Source organism: Dromiciops gliroides, chromosome 3, assembly GCF_019393635.1.
Source record: "Dromiciops gliroides isolate mDroGli1 chromosome 3, mDroGli1.pri, whole genome shotgun sequence".
NCBI lineage: Eukaryota > Metazoa > Chordata > Mammalia > Microbiotheria > Microbiotheriidae > Dromiciops > Dromiciops gliroides.
Genome location: NC_057863.1, coordinates 548,652,048 through 548,673,722, shown reverse-complemented (window position 1 = coordinate 548,673,722; position 21,675 = coordinate 548,652,048). Strand labels below are relative to the sequence as shown.

At 44.0% G+C, this 21,675-nt stretch overlaps 1 protein-coding gene across 1 annotated transcript in view; it reads left to right on the top strand.

Moving 5' to 3' along the window:
• Window positions 1–19,522, top strand: part of GUCY2F (guanylate cyclase 2F, retinal) — a 65,565-nt gene extending 46,043 nt beyond the window's left edge. Inside the window, exons 14-18 of the mRNA XM_043993705.1 lie at window positions 4,156–4,330; window positions 6,170–6,268; window positions 9,691–9,785; window positions 11,633–11,718; window positions 19,414–19,522. Coding sequence (XP_043849640.1) covers window positions 4,156–4,330; window positions 6,170–6,268; window positions 9,691–9,785; window positions 11,633–11,718; window positions 19,414–19,522 — 564 coding nt within the window. The remainder of the gene's footprint in view (window positions 1–4,155; window positions 4,331–6,169; window positions 6,269–9,690; window positions 9,786–11,632; window positions 11,719–19,413) is intronic.
• Window positions 19,523–21,675: the final 2,153 nt, after the last annotated feature.

The window sequence follows — 21,675 nt, the reverse complement described above, 5'->3', positions numbered from 1 at the left end:
ACAGAAGTTAAAAACACATACATTAGAGACAAAAGCTTTATGAACCCAAACAGAAATGCTTTCTACAGCCTACATGACAGGTGATCATCTGGGTTTCACTGGAAGACCAATGAGGGGTGGAGGGTGGGAGATTCTTATACTGTAGTAGAAAGGAAATAGTGTTTTCACTGGGAGGAACTTTAGAACATAGAACAGAGAATGACCAGCTGGAAGGGACATCAAAGATCATCCATTTCAACCACTTCGTTTTTATAGAGGAGGAAGCTGAGGACCAGAATGGGGAAGTAACCTGCCCAAGGTCACACAGCTTCTTAAGTGGATTTCTGACTCAAAGTCTGGAGTTCTTTGCATTAAAGCAAAGTGGCCGAGTCTCACCTTCCCAGCAGCGAGAATGTGGGGGAGCCGCAACATTCTTGAGTAGCAGTCATGTGCATTCTTGTTTCTCAAATCATTTAGTGAAAGGAGTGAGTCGAGCCTAGCTTCAAAGTAGCTGAAGGTGAAAGTTAAGAATAAGGCTACGCTCAGCTAAGAATCACAATTGCCAAGCCCTCTGGAGACGCCTCAAGGGATGCTAATGGAAACTGAGATAGCGCAACTGAGACTTCAGCTAGCCTGCTCTGGCAAACACCAACTGCTTGGGACAATTTGGAATACTTCCAGAGAAGTGCCAGCGCTATAGAAGATTGGGGGTGGGGTGGGGTGCGGGGGGGGGGGGGGGGGGGGGGGGGGGGGGGGGGGGGTTGAAGGTGGGTAGGTAAGAAAGCTGTTGTCAAAGAGGCGAGAGATTAAAATTGATCGGCTTGGCCTCAGAGGGCAGATCCAAGCGCAGCGAATAGAAATTCCATGGAGGCAGATTTCAATTTAATAGAAGAAAGAATTTTCTATCACAGCTGTCCAACGACCGAATGAGGCGGAGAGCTTTCATTTTCGCTGGAAACGTTCGAGAGGAGGCTGGATGGATGCTGTAATGGGAATTTTTGCACTGAAAGTGAAGTTCCACCAAATGACCTCCACGGTCCCTGTTGACGCTAGCATTCTTAGGTCTTGCGTTTCTGTGACTCTTAAGGATCTAAGATACTTTTATTGTAAACTCTTAGATACTGTGGCTTAAAAAACAAAAACAAAACCACAGCATTTTAATTTAAAGTTTTAAGTTCAGATTTTGTCTGTTTTCTTTCACAACCTGGCTAATGTGGAAATATTTTGCATGACTGCTCATGTATAGCTTATATTGAATTGTTTGAGATCTTGGGGGAAGGGGGGGAGAGTAAGAGAATTTGGAACGCAAAGATTTTTTAAAATGATGTCAAAATTTGTATTTTACATGTAATTTGGGAAAATAAAATTCTAAATAAAAAAAATATTAAAGTTTTGAGTTCCAAATTTTACCCCTCCTTCCCTCTCTCCCTTCCCCTCTCCCAGAGGCAGTAAGCAATCGGATGTAGGTTAATTTTTACAATTATATGGCTTAAAAAAATAGTAACTTTTATTTTTATGTCACCTTCATTTCCAAATATATGATTCCCCTTTCACCTTCCCAGAGGTCCTATTCTCTGTAACATAGAATTAAAAAAAAGAGAGAGGAAGAAAAATGGGTCAGCAAAAGTAAGCAAGAAATCAACTGAGTATGGTGGTATATGTAATATTCTACACCCAGAGTCCCTCACCTCTGGAAAGGAGGGCAGGAGGGGCATTGTCTCCTTTCTTCTTCTTCTTCTTCTTCTTCTTCTTCTTCTTCTTCTTCTTCTTCTTCTTCTTCTTCTTCTTCTTCTTCTTCTTCTTCTTCTTCGGGGCAATGAGGGTTAAGTGGCTTGCCCAGGGTCACACAGCTAGTAAGTGTCAAGTGTCCGAGACCGAACTTGAACTCAGGTCCTCCTGAATCCAGGGCCAGTGCTTTATCCACTGCGCCACCTAGCTGCCCCCTCATTTCTTCTTGGAGGGTCAAGCTTGGTCCTTTGACTGTTTTATTGTAAGTTTCTATGACTCTGATTCTAATGTTCACTGATTTTAAGTCTACGATTCTGTGGAGAAGCACATGGCATAGTGGAGAGTGGAGAGAGAGAGAGGGAGGAGAGGGGAGAGGGGAGGGGGGAGGGGGGGAGAGAAGTCAAGAAGTCTTGGGTTTAAAATCTACCTCTGGCAAGTACTAACAAAGAAAGCCCAAGCCCCGGCAAGTCACTTAACCTCTCGATGCCCTCAGGGAACCCCTCTAGGAAGGAAGGATAAGGAAAGTAACAAGTGTTTATTAAATAGCGACTATGTGCCAGGTACTGTGCTAAGACTCTATAATTATTACCTTATTTGATCCTCACAACAACCTTGGGAGGGAGGCCCTATTATTACAGCCATTTTACAGATTAGAAAACTAAGGCTAATGGTAATCAAGTAACTTGCCCAGTGTAACCTGGCAACCTGAACCAGGTTGAAGGTAACCTACTGTCTGAGGTAAGATTTGAACTCAGGTAATAATAATAGCTAACATTTATATAGCACTCACTTTATGCCAGGCACTGCACTGTATTCTATGATTATTATCTCATTTCATCTTCATGAAACTCTGGGAGGCAGGTGCTATTATGATCCTGATATTACAGGTGAGGAAACTGAGGTGGAGGTTAAGTGACTTGTCTAGGGTCACACAACTAGTAAGTACCTAAGGAAATATTTGAGCTCAGGTCTTCCTGACTCCAGGCCGAGAGCTGTATCTACTGAGCCACCCACCAAACTGCTTCTCTAAGACTATAAGTTGTAGAAGTTGCTGTTGTTTTTCAGTTGTTTCAGTAGCATCTAGCTCTTCACAACCCCATTTGGGGCTTTCTTGGCAAAGATACTGGAGGGGTTTGCCATTTCCTTCTCCAGCTCATTTTACAGATGAGAAAACTGAGGCAGACAGGGTTAAGTGACTTGCTCAGGGTCACACAGCTAGGAAGTGTCTCAGGTCAGATTTGAACTCGAGGGGATGGATAAGTCTTCCTAACCCCAGGCCAGGCGTTCTATGCACAATGGCGCCACCTAGCAGCCCAAATAAAGAAGGTACTCTTCTGCTTTGGTAGACTTTCTTCACCAGGAATTTCCTGCACCAACAAAATCACAAAGTCCGGGAGAAAAAATAAATAAATCATAGTTTCATAGATTTAGAGCTGGAAGGCACCTTAGAAGCCTTCAACTCCAACTCGTTTTATAGAGCAGGAAATTGAGGCTCAGAGAGATTAAGGGTAGCATGGCTATGGCCATGGTCATATAGCATCAGAGACAGGATTTGAACCCAGGGCTTCTTGACTGTTCACTATGGGATACTTCCTCTTTGAAGTATTCCATTCTTGGAAACAGCTACATGCTATAAAGATGGGAGTGTATTGGGTACTAGGGAGCACTAGCACCTCTGGTATGAGGGCTGCCCAGCCCCTTACAGAGCTGCTCATCCACTTTTGTGTCCCCCTTCATCCAACTCTCACCTATGGCTCCAGGAAGCTGCAAGCTTGTGCAGCAGCCACATCCTGGTCAAATGGTCTCGGCAGATGGGCTGAACCAGATTGAAGGGAACCAACAAGCCTCAAACCTCTCTGTCGGTTAGGGGCATGTCTACCCCAAACATGTGAAGACCTCCCCCAGTGGAATGGATGGATGAGGACAGTTTGTTCCAATGACTGTGAAGGCAGCTGAAGCAGGCATTGTGGAGAGCTTAGAGCTCGGTGAGCCATCAAAGAGGCCAAGTTCAGCTGCTTCCCGGGTCATCACCAGTCACCCTGACTTTTGTCCTACCGCTAGACTTGAATGACTCAGGAAGACTTTGCGCAATTCTGCCTCACTTAAATACAATTCATGCACAGTCAAGATGTCACCCCATGATGTCATTGGTCCTCTTCAGAAACAGCAGATGAAATGCACCTGGGCCTGCAAATGAAGAGTTGATGCTTTAAGGAAAGAGATGGAACTGGAAAACACGACCAGCCAAACAACAGCAAGTGAGACACCTGCAATTTCTCTATTGATGCTAGTCCCCCTTATCCACAGAGATGAGCCACGTTAGGGATGGATTGGGAAATTGAGTGGAGCTCTTTGGGGAAAGCTTCCTGGACGAGGTGGTTTGGGGTAAAGAAGGAGCATGGTGAAGGAGGGAGGTCTCTTAAGGGTGATGCCCTAACTGTCATGCAGGTGGAGACCATTGGTGATGCCTACATGGTGGCCTCAGGGCTGCCTAGGCGGAATGGCACCCGGCATGCAGCTGAAATCGCCAATCTGGCACTGGACATCCTCAGCTCCGTGGGGGACTTCCGCATGAGGCATGTGCCGGAGGTGCCCATCCGCATCCGGGCTGGCCTGCATTCAGGTGAGCAGGTGCTGGTGGTTCTACCTCCAGGTGCTTATGGGCACAGGTGGGGGTGGGGGTGGGAGGCATAGCTCCTTGGCTGGGGGGAGATAAGGAAGAAAGGAAGGAAGGAAGGAAGGAAATAAGCATTTATTAAGTGCCGACTATGTGCCAAGCACTATACTAAGCACTTAACAAACATCTAATTTGATCCTCACAACAACCTTGGGAGTTGGGTTGCTGTTATTCCCATTTTACAGATGAGGAAACTGAGACAGGTTAAATGCTTTGGGTCACACTGTTAGTATTTGAGACTGGATTTGAACTCAGATCTTCCTGACTCCCAGTCTAGGGTTAGATCCAATGTTACAAACATCTATCTCTATCTCTATATCTCTATAGATCTATAGATAGATAGATAGATTGATTGATTTGCAGGGCAATAAGGGCTATGTGACTTGCCCAGGGTCACACAGCTAGTAAGTGTCAAGTGTCTGAGGCAGAATTTGAACTCAGGTCCTCCTGAATCTAGAACAGATGCTTTATCCACAGTGCCACCTAGCTGCCCCAGGAACAAGATATTGAAGTGCATCCCATGGGTTCTGGAGTTCAAAACCTGCCTCAGACACTCTCTAGCTATGTGTCTCTTGATAAACCACTAAACCTCTGCCTCAGTTTCCTTATCTGTAAAATGAGGATAATAAAAAGCATCTACCTTCCAGGGTTGTTGCAAGGATCAAATGAAATAATGTTTGTAAGGCACTTTGCAAGCCTAAAAGCACTATATGAGTGTAGCTATTTTATTTTAAAATAAGGTTCAGAAAGGTAACAAGGTCCAAGGCCACACAGCCAGAAAAGGTCAGAGTCTAGATTCTATCCCATCTCCTGGATTCATTTTCAGTGCTCTTCCCACTGTGTTGAGGCTGTCTTTCAAACATTTCATAATTTATAAAAGAGAAAATGGTAGCCCCCCCACATTAAGTGACTTGCCCACTATCACATATAGCTCATACTTAGTAAATATCACATCTGAAATTTCAGCCTAATTCTCCTAACTTCAGATCCAACCCTCTTTGAATTGTGCTTCAGAGGGAAATCTATCATCAACACTGCTGAGTCCCTCAATTGGTAAAAGTGGGAGAAGGGACAGAGGGCTGTTAAGGTAGGGATCTAAGAAGCAGCCCAGTGCTGAGCATCCAACAAGGAGACCAGGTTTGGAAGGCTTGGGCTGGTCATAATGCCAAGGTGACGGTCCTTGTTTAGCCTCCAGATGTCAATGATAACTCCCTAGCATCACCTGCTGCCCTGAGTACCAGCTGAACAGGAGAGAGACCCTAACCTCATCTCTGTATTTTCCCCAGATCCTGAGACTAGGGAGAAGGGAATAAGGATTTATATAGCACCTACTGTGAGCCAAATACTGTGCTAAGGGCTCTTTAAAAATATTATCTTGTGTGATCCTCATAATAGTCCTTCTGTTGTCATCTCCATTTTGCAGTTAAGGAAACTGAGGCGTACAGAGGTTAAATGATTTACTCAGGGTCACATAGCCAATAAGTGTCCCAGTCCAGATTTGAACTCAGATCTTCTTGAGTATAGGCCCAGTACTCTATTCACTGTACCACCTAGATGACTCTCTATGGGGAGGGGGGGCAGGGCAGAGACCAATGAGATGCAGTGAAAGGGTCCCTAAATCTGGAGTCAGAGGACCTTCCCTCAGATCCCCACTTTGCAGTTGATCAGTTTTGTGACCTTAGGCAAGTCTTTGACCTCTCTAGTCCTCAGCTGATCTAATATGGTTTTTAAGGTCCCTTCTGCTTCTAATTCCTCTGATCATTGGGGTGGGATTTGGGTTTTCAGGTCCCTGTGTGGCAGGAGTCGTGGGCCTCACCATGCCTCGCTACTGCCTCTTTGGAGATACAGTAAATACTGCCTCCCGGATGGAGTCTACAGGACTGCGTGAGTAATGGTGCTAATGAGGGTGAGGAAAAGGATATGGCAGTGCTTCAACCTCCCCCCTCCCCTCGATGATTTTACCAGCATAGCCCCTGCCTCTGCTGGCATGGATTGAAGCTCCCCTGTACCTTTGTAGATGGGTGATGAAGATGATGTCTTTGTTTCCAAACAACCGAGTGACCACATTGAGCTAGCTACAGCCTCGGTAGGCAGACAGTCCCATATTTGGAGTTCTTTCTTGAGCTTGGAGCCACTAGTACATCCTTGGAGAGCCCTGGATGGCAGCCACACCCGTGAGGAAGCCATTGAAAAAGAAAGTCATGAAAATCATTCCTCATACTTACAGAAAGCCAAGATAAATTCATTATTTTTCTTAATTAAACATACTCAAGCCTGGCAGTTCTTCAGGCTGTAACACAGCCATCCCTGGTGGCAGCATATATGTCATCATTTGGTCGTTTCAGCTGTGTCTGTCTCTTCATGATCCCATTTGGAGTTTTCTTGGCAGAGATACTGGAGTGGTTTGCCATTTCCTTTTTCCTGCCCATTTTATAGATGAGGAAACTGAGGCAAACAGGGTGAAGTGACTTGCCCAAGGTCACACAGCTAGTGTCTGAGGTCAAATTTGAACTCAGGTCTTCCGGACTCCAGTCCTGGCACTCTATCCGCTGCACCATCCAGCTGCCCACATTTCCCCACTCTCATTCTGGAGCTTTCTCAACATCAAGAGAACTGGATATGGGGTTAAAATACCTGAATTCAAGCCTCCATCTTCTTCAGACTGACTGCTATCTTGTCTTATCTTTTACTCATGAAGTTGATTTTTCTAGAGCTCAAGTGTGAAACTTTCCATTTCTCTCTATTAAATTCTACCTTGTTAGGTTCTGCTCATTGTTGTGACCTGTTAAGATCATTGGGGATCCTGATTCTGTCAGCCCATGTGTTAACTATGGCTCCTCATTTTTTGTTTTCTGCCAATGTGACAAACATGCCACCTTTGCCTTTACCTAAATCAGTGATTAAGATGTTGGACCATGCACAGGTCCCAGGGCATCTGGGGGGCACAGGGAGTAGATAGCTAGAACTAGAATCAGGGAGACCAGAGTTCAAAGCTGACCTCAGACACTTACTCGATGTGTGACTCTGAATAAATCACTTAACCTTTAACTGCCATCAGTTTTATTATCTGGGAATAATAATGGTTGTGAGGATAGGACAAAATTAGATAACGTTGTTAAACTGCTTTGCAAAACTTAAAGCACCACATGAAATGTTGTCATTATTTCTACAGACATTCTTCTCAGATGCCATGAAACCATTAATGCCTATTCTTTAAACCAGCTTCCAGGCATCCTCATTGCAGTATCATCTATCTAGCTGAGCGGCGTCAAACTCGAGTAGAAATGGGTACCATTCAACCTGGGCACATTGACTTAGAAATCCACCTATTAACACAATCTACATCCCATTATATTTTTACATATTTTGTTAAATATTTCCCTATTACATTTTTATCTGATTCAGGCCATGTGTTGGGTACCTCTGACTGAGTCCACATCTCTCCATCTTTTCCTTAAGAATTACAGGAAAGACTATCAGATGCTTTACTAAAATCTAGGTTAATTACCTCCATAGCATTCCCCAGATCTACCACCAGTCTAGTAACCCAGTTAAAAAAAAAAAGTTAGTCTGGGGTGACTTGCTCTTGATGGAGACACAGCTTCTAGTATCATTTTGTTATAAAGCCTGAGTGTGAGCCAAAGTCACTTCTATTGTTCATTGTATTGTTCAATTATTTACAATATATATTTTCCTTGAAAGCATAACTATAATTCATTTAGGGGCATGACATATATACATACATACACACATGTATATATACATACATTTGAAGATGGTCTATATTCCAGTTAATATAGTAAGTCATTTTGTTTCTCAACATTATTACCCTCTGGGGGGTTGCTCTGCTTGTCATCACCCCAAGTTACTCTGCTGGCTTAGCCAGAGCACCTGAAGGGGTGTAAAGGACCTCAGCTTCCTGAGAGTAAAAAGAGAAGATACTTAAAGAGGTGTTAATGGAATATAACTGCTCTGACAAAGTCTTCCAAGGTTCCCCCAAAGGGGACAATCATATTTTTGTATTCAATAGTATACATAGTAGTCTACTCTCACTCAGCAGACACTCAACTGGTTTCAACCTGTCAGCTGACCTGCAGAATTGGGCTTCTCTGGACTCCACGTTAGGTAATCATATCTCTCCTAAGGGGCTGAAATAAGAAGAAATAAGGATTTAGAGGCAGAAAAACTAAATTAAAATCCTGACTCTGATATAGACTAGTTGTGTGACCTTGGGAAAGTCCTTTACTCTTCCTTAGGCCTCAGTTTCCTTCCTGTAAAATGAAGAGGTTGGACTAGATGAACGTGAAAATTATTTCTTTCCCTGAGCAACATAATATTGTAAATATAGTAGAGGTCTGAGCCTGCCTCTTCTCCCAGAGGCCTCTTTGTGGAGACTCAGTGCACTAGAGTGTCTTTCTACCGGTTGGGTAGACAAGTTCCCATAGTATCAGGATTGGTTTTTGTTTAAATGATTTTTTATGGACTTCCTGGGAAGAAATTGCCAAGTCCAGTCTCTGTCTTCCCCCAGAAGAATCAGAAGTGGCTGTGACAGAGATGTAGCCAGGAGAGGCCAAAGGGGATGGGCATCAGCAACAGGGTACTCCTGACAGCTAATATAAATGAGGACAGATAGGTGGTGCAATCTAGGCCTGAAGTCAGGAAGACTCATCTTCTTGACTTCAAATATAGTTTGGGGCACTTAGAAGCTTTGTGACCCTGGGCAAGTCACTTAACCCTGTTTGCCTCAGTTTCCTCATCTATAAAATGAACTAGAGAAGGAAATGGCAAACCACTCCAGTATTTTTACCAAGAAAACCCCAAATGGAGTTACAGAGAGTTGAACACAACTAAACAACAATGTTTGAGCTTTGTATATACATTTTGATCCTCTCAATAGCCCCATGAGGTAGGAAGTACAATAATTATTCCCTCCATTTTTCGGAACATAAGGTCATAGATTTAAATCAGGAAGGGTCCTCAGGGGTCATCTAGTTCAATCTCCTCATCTTATAGTTGATAAAATTGAGAATTGGAGATGGGTAAAGGGATTTGTCCAAGGTTATGGCAAATCAAATAGCTCTGACTGAAATCTGAGTCCCATAAATATCAAATCTGCTGCCCCATTAGGGAGGGCCTAAAGTGATGATATAATTTACCCAAGGTCACACAAAAAATTGTGAAACCAGGTCGTCTGATCTCAAATCCAAGTCTCTCTCCATTGAGCCACAATTTTGTCAATACAGATTAATCTATTGTGAAAGTAAAATTCACCCATGGCTTGACTCTCCCCTATCCTCCTCTGCCAGCTTATAGGATCCATGTCAACCGAAGCACTGTTCGGACCTTGGTCAGCCTGAACGAAGGCTACAAAATTGAAGTCAGAGGCCAGACTGAACTGAAGGTAAGGGGAGATCTTCCAGGAGGTGCTGAAGTCAGATAGACCAGCTCATGAGAGCCAGGCTAATTGTTACATTTTTAGTGTGAGCAAGTATACCTTGGAAATTGGCACATGTTAAAAGTAAAGGCCTGTTTTGTTTTAAAATTTTATTATTTTAAAATTTTATTTCCAATTTATGGAATAAAACAAGAATTTTCACAACATAATAAAATAAAAAGGTGATTGTACACAAAACTGCAGATCTATTATGTACAATTTGCTATTCCTTTTAAGTAAAGATATCATGTAAATTTCTTTTTTTCCTTTTTCTTCCCTCTTCTCCTCACCCCTGCCCCAGAGATGGCTACCATTATACACAAATAGATGATAGTTAGAAATAGAGCTAGAGAGAGAACTAGAGATAAAGACAGAGATAGAAATAGATAGTTATAGAGATAGAGACAGAAATATAGAGACATATATAAAGATAGAGATAGAGAGATGGAGAGATAGAGATGAAATATAGAGATAAAGATATAGAGAGATAGAGATAGATTAGATCTATATATTAGATATAGATAATAAATGTATATATGTAAGTATGTATATATATGTGTGTGTATGTATGTGTGTATATATAATATTATTCTACACATACTTCTATTTGTCAGTTCTTTCTTTGGATGCAGATAGCACCTTTCTTCCTATGTCCTTTTTGTTACATTTGAGCCCCAAGCTGTTTCCTTTCCTCCCTCTCAACCCCACATTAGAGAAGGCCAACATTTGACACAGATAGACAGACAGACAAATACACAATAATATGTATGTATGTAATAGGTGTATATATATATATATATATATATATACACATATATATGTGAAACTATATGATACATACTTCCATATATCAGTTCAGTTGTTTCATTCATGTCTGACTCTTCATGACCCCATTTGGGGTTTTCTGGATACTGGAATGTTTTGCCATTTCCTTCTTCAGTTCATTTGCCAGATGAGGAAACTGAGGTAAAAAGGATTAAGTGATTTTCCCAGGGTCATACAGTTAATAAGTCTCTGAGGCTAGAATTGAACTCAGGGAGAAGAGTCTTCCTGGCTCCAGGCCCAGCATTCTATCTACTGAGCCACCTGGCTTTCCACATTATAAGATCTGTGTTCTCTTTCATAATCCATTCATTTCACTGTGTAATTTCTCTTTATTCTGTCACAGATATACCCACAAACTGGTAGCCTTCAATCCTAATGCATCCACGCAACTGGGAAATATACATTCTTCATCCACTTGGTTTTTCTTGTGTGAATTACGAGGCTGATCTTTTGAATGGCTAGGAGCTTCCTTGTGGACACCTCCAGTGTCTTAGGGCTCAATGTAGTTAGCATAGTTATCCCTAGAGGTCAGGAGCTCTTGGAGGGTGTGACAAATTCATTGGCATTAATTAACTTGATCATATTCATTACCTAGAGCCAAGCACTGAGGAGTCTCTACTTTCTTTCTTTCTTTCTTTCTTTTTTCTTTCTTTTTTTTTTTTTTGCAGGGCAATGAGGGTTAAATAACTTGCCTAGGGTCACACAGCTAGTAAGTGTCAAGTGTCAGAGACCGGATTTGAACTCAGGTCCTCCTGAATCCAGGGCCAGTGCTTTATCCACTGTGCCACCTAGCTGCCCCTCTACTCTCCTTTGTAGTTGGGGGATGGAGTTTTCACACTGACAAAACCTCACATCCTTGATATGTATGTGGTCCCCTCTCATAAGAATTCTCAAATAAATTTCAAATTCTAATAGGTCATGAGATGTATGGGGGTTTTTTTGTTTGGATTTTACTGATTACATTAAAGATCTCTTCTGTTTTCTTCCAGGGGAAAGGTATAGAAGAAACCTATTGGCTGGTTGGGAAAGCAGGCTTCCCGAAGGAACTCCCTAAGCCAATGGATATCAAACCCGGGTGAGCACAAGGGGCTTAGCAAGGGGGCTGGTGGGTTCTTCCAAAGCTAGGATGGCTATGGACAGGAGATCACAGTTCTGCCCTTTATCCTACAATGCCCTTTATTAACCTCTTCACCTGTGGAATTTTCCCCCATCTCCTCCAGGAAAGCTGCCATGTCCCACACTCTCCCTCCAGTTGCTAAGAACCCCTCCAGCTTGGACTCCACACAACAGCTGCTCAGCACCTCTCTGGTGCACTTTCAATGTGCTGTAGTTACACATTTTGGCTTATCCAGTGCTACTAGACTATAAACTCCATAAGGGCAGCTTCAGTGTTACTCACAGTAGAAGCTTGCTCAGTAAATGTTTCTTGAATTTTAATCGCAGATAAAAACCTTGGCCTCAGGGAGCTCACAAGTCAGTAGGGACAAGAAGTAATCCATCATAGATTATAGTCTGAGGCAAAGGAAATAAAAGTCATTTTTTTAAAATCCCATGGAAGTAGAGAGGAAGGGGAGTGATCACTGTGGGTTGTGGTGCTGAAGGAAGGCTTCCTGGAGGAGGAGGTGTCTGAGCTAGACCTTGAAAAATGAATGAGATTGAGAGGTGAGGTGGTCTTGTAGCATCTTCCAGAAACAATAACCCCAAGAGGTCCCTAGAAGGCTCAGTCTTAGTTTAAGCAGAAGAGCAGTGGGATAATAAAAGGCAAAACTTTGGGGTCCAGAGGAGACAGGACCTGCTTACCTTGGTCTCAAAAGAACCTCCTCTTCCTCTCCCCAAGTCATGAAGGCTCCAGGCCCTGGTGTGGGAGAATTTGGTTAAGGCCAGAACTGGGCATCCTAAATAAGGTCTGGAGAAGGAAATGGGGAAAAGGGGAGGAGGGGAAAAGTTGATCTCTACATGGGTCAATTGATCTTAACAGAAGGAATAAATGCTATATTCCAGCCCCAGATTAAGCCCTGACTCTAGTCCTATACTGGAGCCTGACCTTAGGATCCAGACTGAGTCAATCTGGGCCCCAGAATTGTCCCAGAACCCACAAAGCCTTGATGGTTTTGGACAAAAGACAGGATATTGTCAATGGTGGGGACTGGGTAAGAAAGCTTTATGTGATGCACCCTTACTCCTAGGCCAGTCCTACTAATGGGGAGTAGATTTCTACTACATCCACAAGCCAGGGTTTCTTTACCTTTTTTATGTCATGGACCCTCTGGTGGTCTGGTGAAGCCTAAGGAGATTCTGCTTCTCAGAATAATGTTTCTAAATAATTGAAGGAAATGCTAAACTTCAGTTATTGTTGTTCAGTCATTTTTCAGTCATGTCTGACTCTCCATGACCCCATTTTGGGTTTTTATGGCAAAGATACTGGAATGGGTTTACCATTTCCTTCTTCAGCTCATTTTACAGATGAGGAAACTAAGGCAAACAAGGTTAAATGACTTGCCCAGGGTCACACAGCTAGGAAGTGTCTGAGGCCAGATTTGAACTCAGGAAGATGAGTCTTCTTGACTTCAGGCCCAGGTCAGTATCCACTGTGCCACTTAGCTGCCCCTAAAACTTCAGCTAGAGGTTAATGAAAGTAAAAGTGCCATCTTCTTCCATCCAAGGTCCATCCCTGAAATCCATGGGCCCCAGTTTAAGAGCCCTTGCCGTAGAAGGATATTTTAAACTATAACTCTCTGTAGTCACATCATTTATTGTACTCTTGTTAATATGTCTTTGAGAGGTAGCATAATGGATAGAAACCTGCCCTTAGAGTTAGGAAAAACGAGATTGAGTTCTGACTCCAACATATACTGGGCGTGTGACCCTGAACAAATCACTTAAACTCCCAGGAGACTCTCTGAGAATTTAAATTGCAGAGAATGTGCCAATCTTCATTGGTGAAGGGGGCTTCCTCACTGGAAGTTTCTTAGAGTATGAAATTGGAGTCTGGAGTAGGGGAGGAAAAAGGCAGAAAGTGTAGGGACGTTTAGTTGGGGCGAGAGAGAAAAAAGGCAGGAATGGCATAAAAAACAAAGTTCTAGCGTGGGCCTAACCGTTTTCCTGTTGGGTTGCACCCCTAGGGCCTCCCATTCATCACCAGGGCTTAAGCAGAAGGGTGTAGGGATGGGGAAACCAAATGGACAGATTAATTATGGGAGGGCGGAAGACCCTGTTCCCCACCTCCTTGACCCCAGACAGGGCTGGGCTTTCTCTGAAAGGGCCCAATTGTTTTCTTTGGGCAGAGGAAACTTACATCAGTCTCTACTTCCGCCCCATGGATGCTGATGAGGGGTGCCAAGGCTATAGGGCCTTGGACAGGGGGTGTGGTGTGGGGGGAGCACTTCCTGCTGACGGAGAGTCTGGGCGCCATGCCCCACAGGCCTGGGTGCCTGAAGGCGGTCCTCCAATGGCTGGGGGAGGGGGATGCTTCCCCAACCCTTTGCTGTGCTATTTTGTCTGCAGGTGCCATGATCCTATGAATCTGTGTGAGAGGCTGTGTGAATATATATTGGTCTGAGGGTGAATGTTTTTATAAATGGGAAATGTTTTTATAAATGAGCATGTGAATCAGTATGATTATATATTAATGTTGGTTATTATTAATTCTGATTATTATTATTACAGGAAGCTAGGTGGTACAGTGGATATAGTGCTGACCCTGGATTCAGGGGACCTGAGTTCAGACACTTACTAGCTATGTGACCCTGGGCAAGTCACTTAACTCTGTTTGCCTCAGTTTCCTCATCTGTCAAATAATCTGGAGACAGAATGGCAAACCATTCTAGTACCAAGAAAAACCCCCCAAATGGGGTCACGGAGAGTCAGACACAACTGAAACAACTCACGAACAACAAAAGTATTATTCCATGTACTTGTATTAAGCATTCACACTCACACATTCATTCTGCACGTTCATTCACACCCAGGAACATCTGTTAGCCACCCATTCACATCTGTACACAATTTTTACAAATAATTTCACTTACACTGTCTCACACATAGACTTTTACCTCCAAAAGACAGTCTGACTTATACATGTTTATGCTTAATAAACATTCACATTCACATATTCAAGTGCACTCCTATACATTTTCACACACACACACACACACACACACCACTGAGTAAAAGTTCTCTGAGATCAGGTAACTCAGGGGCTTTATCTGTCTCCCCTACAGCCCCAGCCTGAACACATAGGGGATCTCCATTAATCCCTATTGTTTGATTGCTGTGCATGTTGTAACTAAAGTCTGGCTCATACCCAGAGGTAGCCAGGGTATTATTGAAGGAGCTGGGTGGCATAATGGGTACAGGGCTGGACTTGTGTTCAAATGCTGCCTCAGATGATTTCTAGCTGGGTGACTGAGCTTAAACCTCTCTCAGCTTCAGTTTCCTCATCTCTAAAATGGGGGTAATAATAACACCTTCCTCAAAGGGTTGTCATCCAATGAGATGTGTAAAGCACTTACCCAATCTTAAAGCAAAAAATAACACTATTACTTTTTTTTTTTTTAAGTGAGGCAATTGGGGTTAAGTGACTTGCCCAGGGTCATACAGCTAGTAAGTGTTAAGTGTCTGGGGCCGGATTTGAACTCAGGTCCTCCTGATTCCAAGGCCGGTACTTTATCCACTGTGCTACCTAGCTGCCCCCACTATTACTTTTTTAATTAAAAAATATTTTAATTGTTAATATTTATCTCATTTTTCTCATTCACATGTAAACAAAAATTGTAACTTTTTTAAAAATTTGAGTTTCAAATTCTCTGAGAAGGTAGACAAGTTGATGGCTACTCCAATTTGCAAATTTGAAAAGGAAATATTGATGCCCAATACACACCCATTCTCACAGGATGTTCTCCTTGCCCTTCCCAGCATAGAAGACTTCAAAATCATAATGACAGGGAGTGGTTTCTGACACCTGGGGAGATGGCTTTGGTCCAACCACACTGCCCAGGCTTTCTAGTCCGGGCTCTGCCTCTAACCAGGTGATTTGGGGCCAGTCTTTTATGCTCTCTGACTTTACCATATGCAAAATGAGGAAACTGAACAATTCTATCTCTATTTTTTAAAAAAGACTGGGTCTGGGGCAGCTAGGTGGCGCAGTGGATAGAGCAATGGCCCCGGAGTCAGGAGTACCTGAGTTCAAATACGGCCTCAGACACTTAACACTTACTAGCTGTGTGACCCTGGGCAAGTCACTTAACCCCAATTGCCTCACTAAAAAAAAGGAAAAAAAAAGACTGGGTCTCCCCGTCTGGCCCAGTTTGAAAAAGCAGGAGCTACTCATGAGCCCAATCCCACTCTGGTTGGAAGTCTGACCTGCTTCATTTCTTCTCTGGGCTGTTTCATCCCCTCCATAGGCAACTTCGTGCCCCTCCCTCCCAATGACCCCTGCCTCATTCCCAGAGGCTCCCCATCTTGATGCCAAATTGAATACAGACACCCTTTCAGCTTAGCCCACTGAAGCTCAGGGATCCCAAGTACAAGAGATCCACTAGCATCAGCCTAACTGATGGCAGGGATTACAGTCATGCACTTCCATGGCCAGTAGAGCTATTGATCACTAAGGCCCCTTCTAGTGCCACATCTTTGCTCCCATAAAGCAGGAAAGGCACTGATGTGTGAACAACAGGGTGGTGGTAAGGACTGACCATCCATTACCTGGGTAACAAGGAGTTCTCTGGGGACTTAGTTAATCTGACAGATTGCACAGTAAACATTAGAATGCTCATGGAAAGAGACTAGTAGAGGCTGGGAGACTCAGGTCCGGCACACACTGTTTTTCTCGAGTTTACTCCCCTTGTGTCTTCCTTACTCACTGTGGTGTTTGAGCCACGATCACAGGAGCTGTAGTGACAGGCCCAGCTTGCTAGGTGGTTCCTGCTGCTACTGATCCCCTTTCTTTCCATTTGCCTACTTCCTCCCCATAGTACCCATGTGAAGAGCAGACAATAATGTAGCAATGATATAAAATACAGTCTATAATAAGTATCAGCTCCCATTTCTAAGGGCCTATAGAGTTCACAATGCCCTTTCCTTTCCAACACTTCTGTGACCCTAGGACAAACATGATTATCCTATTTACAGATTTACCGCAGGTGACACCCCTGTTAGAATTTTACCTGATTAGTTCCTTGCTGGCTCCCCTCACAAAAGTTGGGTAGCTGAAGAAGCAGTGATGGCACTGGGGATTAATAGCCTTAGGGACTGAATAACTTATGTTTGTCAAAGCCCTTTCACTCCTAGATTTGGAAGACAAGTAGAACCCCTTGGACCTAGCTCTGAGGGTTAGAGGAAGACAGGGGCAGGGGGGGTGGCTAAAGAGGGGACAGCATTTACCTGAAATCTTAGCTTTCCTACCCCCTTTCTTGTTGTTCAGTCATTTTTCAGTTGTGTCTGACTCTTCATGACCCCATTTGGGGTTTTCTTGGTAAAGATACTGGTGTGGTTTGCCATTTTCTACCCCGTCCCCATTCAATTAGGACCAGAGCACACAGGAGTAATTCATTACTTCTCAACCGGCCAAAGGATACTTTTTGTACATTCTTGGTTTCAGGATTTCCCGATCTCTGACCTCAATACATCCTAGAGTAGGGGAATGGTTCAGAGAGTGCTATCTTAAGCAGCTAGGTGGTGAGTTGGACAGAAGACCAGATCTGGTTTCAGGAAGACCTAAGTTCAAGTCTATTCTCAGACACTTACTAACTGTGTGACCCTGAGTAAGTCACTTAGCCTCTGTCTGCCTTAGTTTGCTCATCTATAAATTTAGAATAATAAGAGCACCTTCCTCCCAGTGTTGTTGTGAACTTAACATCAGATGATATTGGTAAAGGGCTTTGCAAACCTTAGAGAATACTAAAGATGTGTTAGCTACTATGATTATTTACACTGGTATTATGATAGAAAGGGAGCCAGGTTTGGAGTTAACAGATCCTAAGGTATGCTGCTGACTAAGGGAAATCAACAAGGTCCAAAGGGGTAACCCACTTTTTAGGAGAGTATGTGTTACAAGTTGTGATCAGAGAGAGTAAATCAGAGACCCTTCTGTGTCAAGTTGGAGGTCACCCGAATCACAAATCTAACAGGAGAGATGGGAGGTAGGAAATAGAGTTCATTCCAGTGACCACAAAGCTTGGGAGTCAGCAGGGAGCCTCTCTGGGTGAGTGCACTACAGAGAGGATCATGTTTTGTGAGGGGGAAATAAGTTTGTCTCACATGACTTCCCCACCCAAAATATAGTGCTGTTCTGCCACTGGGACATGCTCACCATGCCCCCGCCTCACTCTGATGCATCAATCCAGCCACGGGCTCAGACACAGCCTTCCCCCAGAGGCCAATGATGACATCTGGAAAGTGCATTCAGCTTTTTGGGTGGAAGGTGATTGGGACAGGCCTGTCAGAGACGGGAGCTGGGAAGCTCTAATGGGTTTGCCAGATTGCTTTGAACTCCCGGGAAGGACGGATCTCTTTGGTGTTGTCCCTTGTGTGAACCAATCCACACCTTCTCTCCAACTTTCTTACTCTTTGCCTGGGACATGTTGATATCTTAATGATTCAAAGGACAGTGATTATATCCATTCATTCCATGAGCATTTATTGTGTAGCTGCTATATACTAGGCATTGTGGCATGGTAGATAGAGATCCAGCATCAGAGCTATTAAGACCTGGGTTCAAGGTCTGTTCCTACCTGGTATTTTTATAACCCAGGTCCAGGCAGCTTTGTGAGAGCCTTTCTTCTTGGAGGAGGCTGACCCTAAGGCTGTTTACCAGCTTTCAATGGAAGCATCTTAGGTTAACCTCCCAACCAGTGAACTCTGGAACAAATTCCCCACTTCTTTATTTGCACATTGCATGCAACGTTAAGATAACTCACTCACTGGGTCTCATGTGGGGGATGTTGACCCATGGAGTCCTTCTCTATGCATGGTGCCATGTCCCCTCAAGTTATAGAGTGTCCACTGGCAGGAACCCCAGAACAAAGAATGTTAGTGCAGACTGGGATGGAGAACATGGAATGTTAGAGCTGGAAAGGGCCTTAGAATAGAGAACACCAGAGCTGGAGGGGAACCAAAATGTCAGAGTGAAAAGGGACCCTAGAACACAGAATGTCAGAGTTGGGAGGGTCCTTAGAACATAGAATGTTAGAGATGAAAGGAATCAGAAAGCAGAACTGGAAGGGAATCTTAGCAAATAGAATGTTAGAGATAAAAGGGACCGGCAAACACAGATGATAGCATCCAAAAGGGTCTTGAAAGAACATTTAGTTCAATTCCTTTCATTTGACAAATAGGGAAATTGAGGCCCAGCAAGGGAGATTGACTTGTCTAACATTAGTTAGTGGCCAAGTCAGAATTTGAACCCAGGTCTCCTGATGTCCAGGCTAGTGTTCTGTTCATTATTTCATGCTTATAACAGCCCCTATTTATATAGTGATTTATGCTTTTTAAAAAGTACTTTTATACACATGTTCTCATCTGATCCCATGAGGCCCCTGAGGTAAGGTGTCATTAGCCCCTATTGTGCAGATAAGGAACCTTAGATTCAGAGAAATGAGGTCCAAGGGCATAACAGGAAGCATCAGAGTCAGAGCTAGAAACCAGGGCTCCTGGCTGGAAGTCCACCACTCCTATATCATCGTACAGAGTGGCATTGGCTCCTCTTTGCCAAAGTTGCTTCCTCCTCTCATGCTGACCCACCTGCCCCTCTGATGTTTGTCTCCTGCCCCAGAGATGCCTGGCAGGACATGGTGAATCAAGAGATCAAGTCGTCCTTCAAGAAGGCCAACCGAAGCTACGGCAGGCCCAGGAGCTCCGGAGAGGCACAACCAGGTCCCTAGAGAAGATGGCGCATGCATGGGCCATGGCATGTGGCACAACCTTGGGGAGCGACTTATGAACCTAACCTCCCCTCATCCACAGCTCCCCTGCCCAGATTAATTATCCCATTTATTCCTCCCTTGGTAGGAAACAGACAGCTCAGCAGCAGGGCCACTGTCCTGAGCTAATGGGGGTAGATTTCTTTTTTTTATTAGCTGAGTCCTCAAAGGGGTTATCAGTATAATATTAACAATTCCCACATCTACAGGACTTGGTTTAAAAAGTCTTCTCTCACATCAACCCTGGGAAGGTGGCAGCACAAGGCTTAATATTCCCACTTTGCATATTAGGAGACAGGCTCCTAAAATCACACAACTGTTTGAGCCAGGACTGACCCCCAGGTCTTTGGATGCTAGGTCCAGTTCTCTTTTCAAGAAACAAAAAGCATCCAAGACCATTTGCAGAAGGCCCAGGGCACTGACCCTTGTACGAACTACCATCCGGGCTTTGACTGCTAGAGTCCTTTGCTGCAGAACAAACAGGTAATGAAGATGCTGCCATCCAGAGGTCAGAGGGCCTTGCTCTAACTGCATTGCTCAGCTTCCTTTGCAGGGACTGCTGGGTACCAAAGCTAGAGCATCAGTGGAATCGGCCTTCTCTCTTAAATCTTCCTTCCTAGAGTCACAGGGATGGACTGAATGACCTCTCACCTTTTCTTTCTCATATAACCCTTCCTTTCTCTCTTTGCTTCCTGAGTTTCCTTTTGATCTCCCTAAAGTCCTTCCCTGATTATGTCCCTTTGCTGCTTACCTTGTCTGCTGGCTACCCTCCAAAGGCCCTCCAGTGTAGGTTCTCCACACACTTACTTCAGCCTCATTTTACACTGCTCCCCTTTCTGTTCTTTAAGTCTTTAGCCAAAGTGGACAATTTAGCATCCCCTACTTTCCTGCCACTATGCCTTTGCTTCCACTGTTCTCTATGCCCTTCCTCAAAATGCTGTTGAGGTACTCGCCACCCTTTAAGTCCAAGTTCAACTACAGGGTGTCCCAAAAGTCTTAAGGCAGTTTGCCCTAAGACTTTTGGGACACCTTGCTCTATCTTCTCCATGAAGCTTTCCTCAATATTCTCTGGCTGGGAGTGATCCCTTCCTTCCTGTTCTATCAAATCCCATTCCTGTCCCCAGCCCTGTGACAAAATCTCTCTGTACCTCCTTATGATTGCATGTCTTACACCTCTCTACCCATAACTGTGAGCTTCCTGAGGACATCAAATCCCATTCCTGTCCCCAGCCCTGTGACAAAATCTCTCTGTACCTCCTTATGATTGCATGTCTTACACCTCTCTACCCATAACTGTGAGCTTCCTGAGGACAATGAGAATGATTTATTTAATTTTGGTAGCTCTCCCAGGATGGAGCATGGAAATATTGTAAGTATATAAGAGTCTGCTGATTGGGAGGAAGGAAGGAAGGAAGGAAGGAAGGAAGGAAGGAAGGAAGGAAGGAAGGAAGGAAGGAAGGAAGGAAGGAAGGAAGGAAGGAAGGAAGGAAGGAAGGAAGGAAGGAAGGAAGGAAGGAAGGAAGGAAGGAAGAAGGGAGGGAGGATAGAAGGACAAATTCTCATGTGCTATAGTGACATAGGGCTCCCAAAACATCATTTCCTGTGTGCTTGCTGAGCTTTTATCTATCTGAGGAGGGTGGTGGATCTAGAGTCATCATGGTGTAGAACAAGGGACTCAAAGATGGAGCCAAGAGTTCTAGGTTAGTCCCAGCCCAGCCATTCCAAGCTATGTGGCCTATGTGAGTGACTTGTTCCTGTTTGCTCTTCTGTGTAACCAAGAGCTAACACTCAACAATCTCTGAGGCTCCATCCAGGTTTAGTATTCTATTCACCTTCTTGAAAACACCTGCAGCCAATGCCTCTTTTCTCTCCCATCCCTCTCAGTATAACTTCAGCTTCAACCATTCTACTCAAGCTTCTCTCTCCAAGTGATAAATCCATTAGACTTTTTTTTTCCAGGCATAGAAAATTAGAATGTCCTTTTATTTATTTATTTTTTGCGCGGTAGTGAGGGTTAAGTGACTTGCCCAGGGTCACATAGCTAGTGTCAAGTGTCTGAGGCTGGATTTAAACTCAGGTCCTTCTGAATCCAGGGCTGGTGCTTTACACTGTGC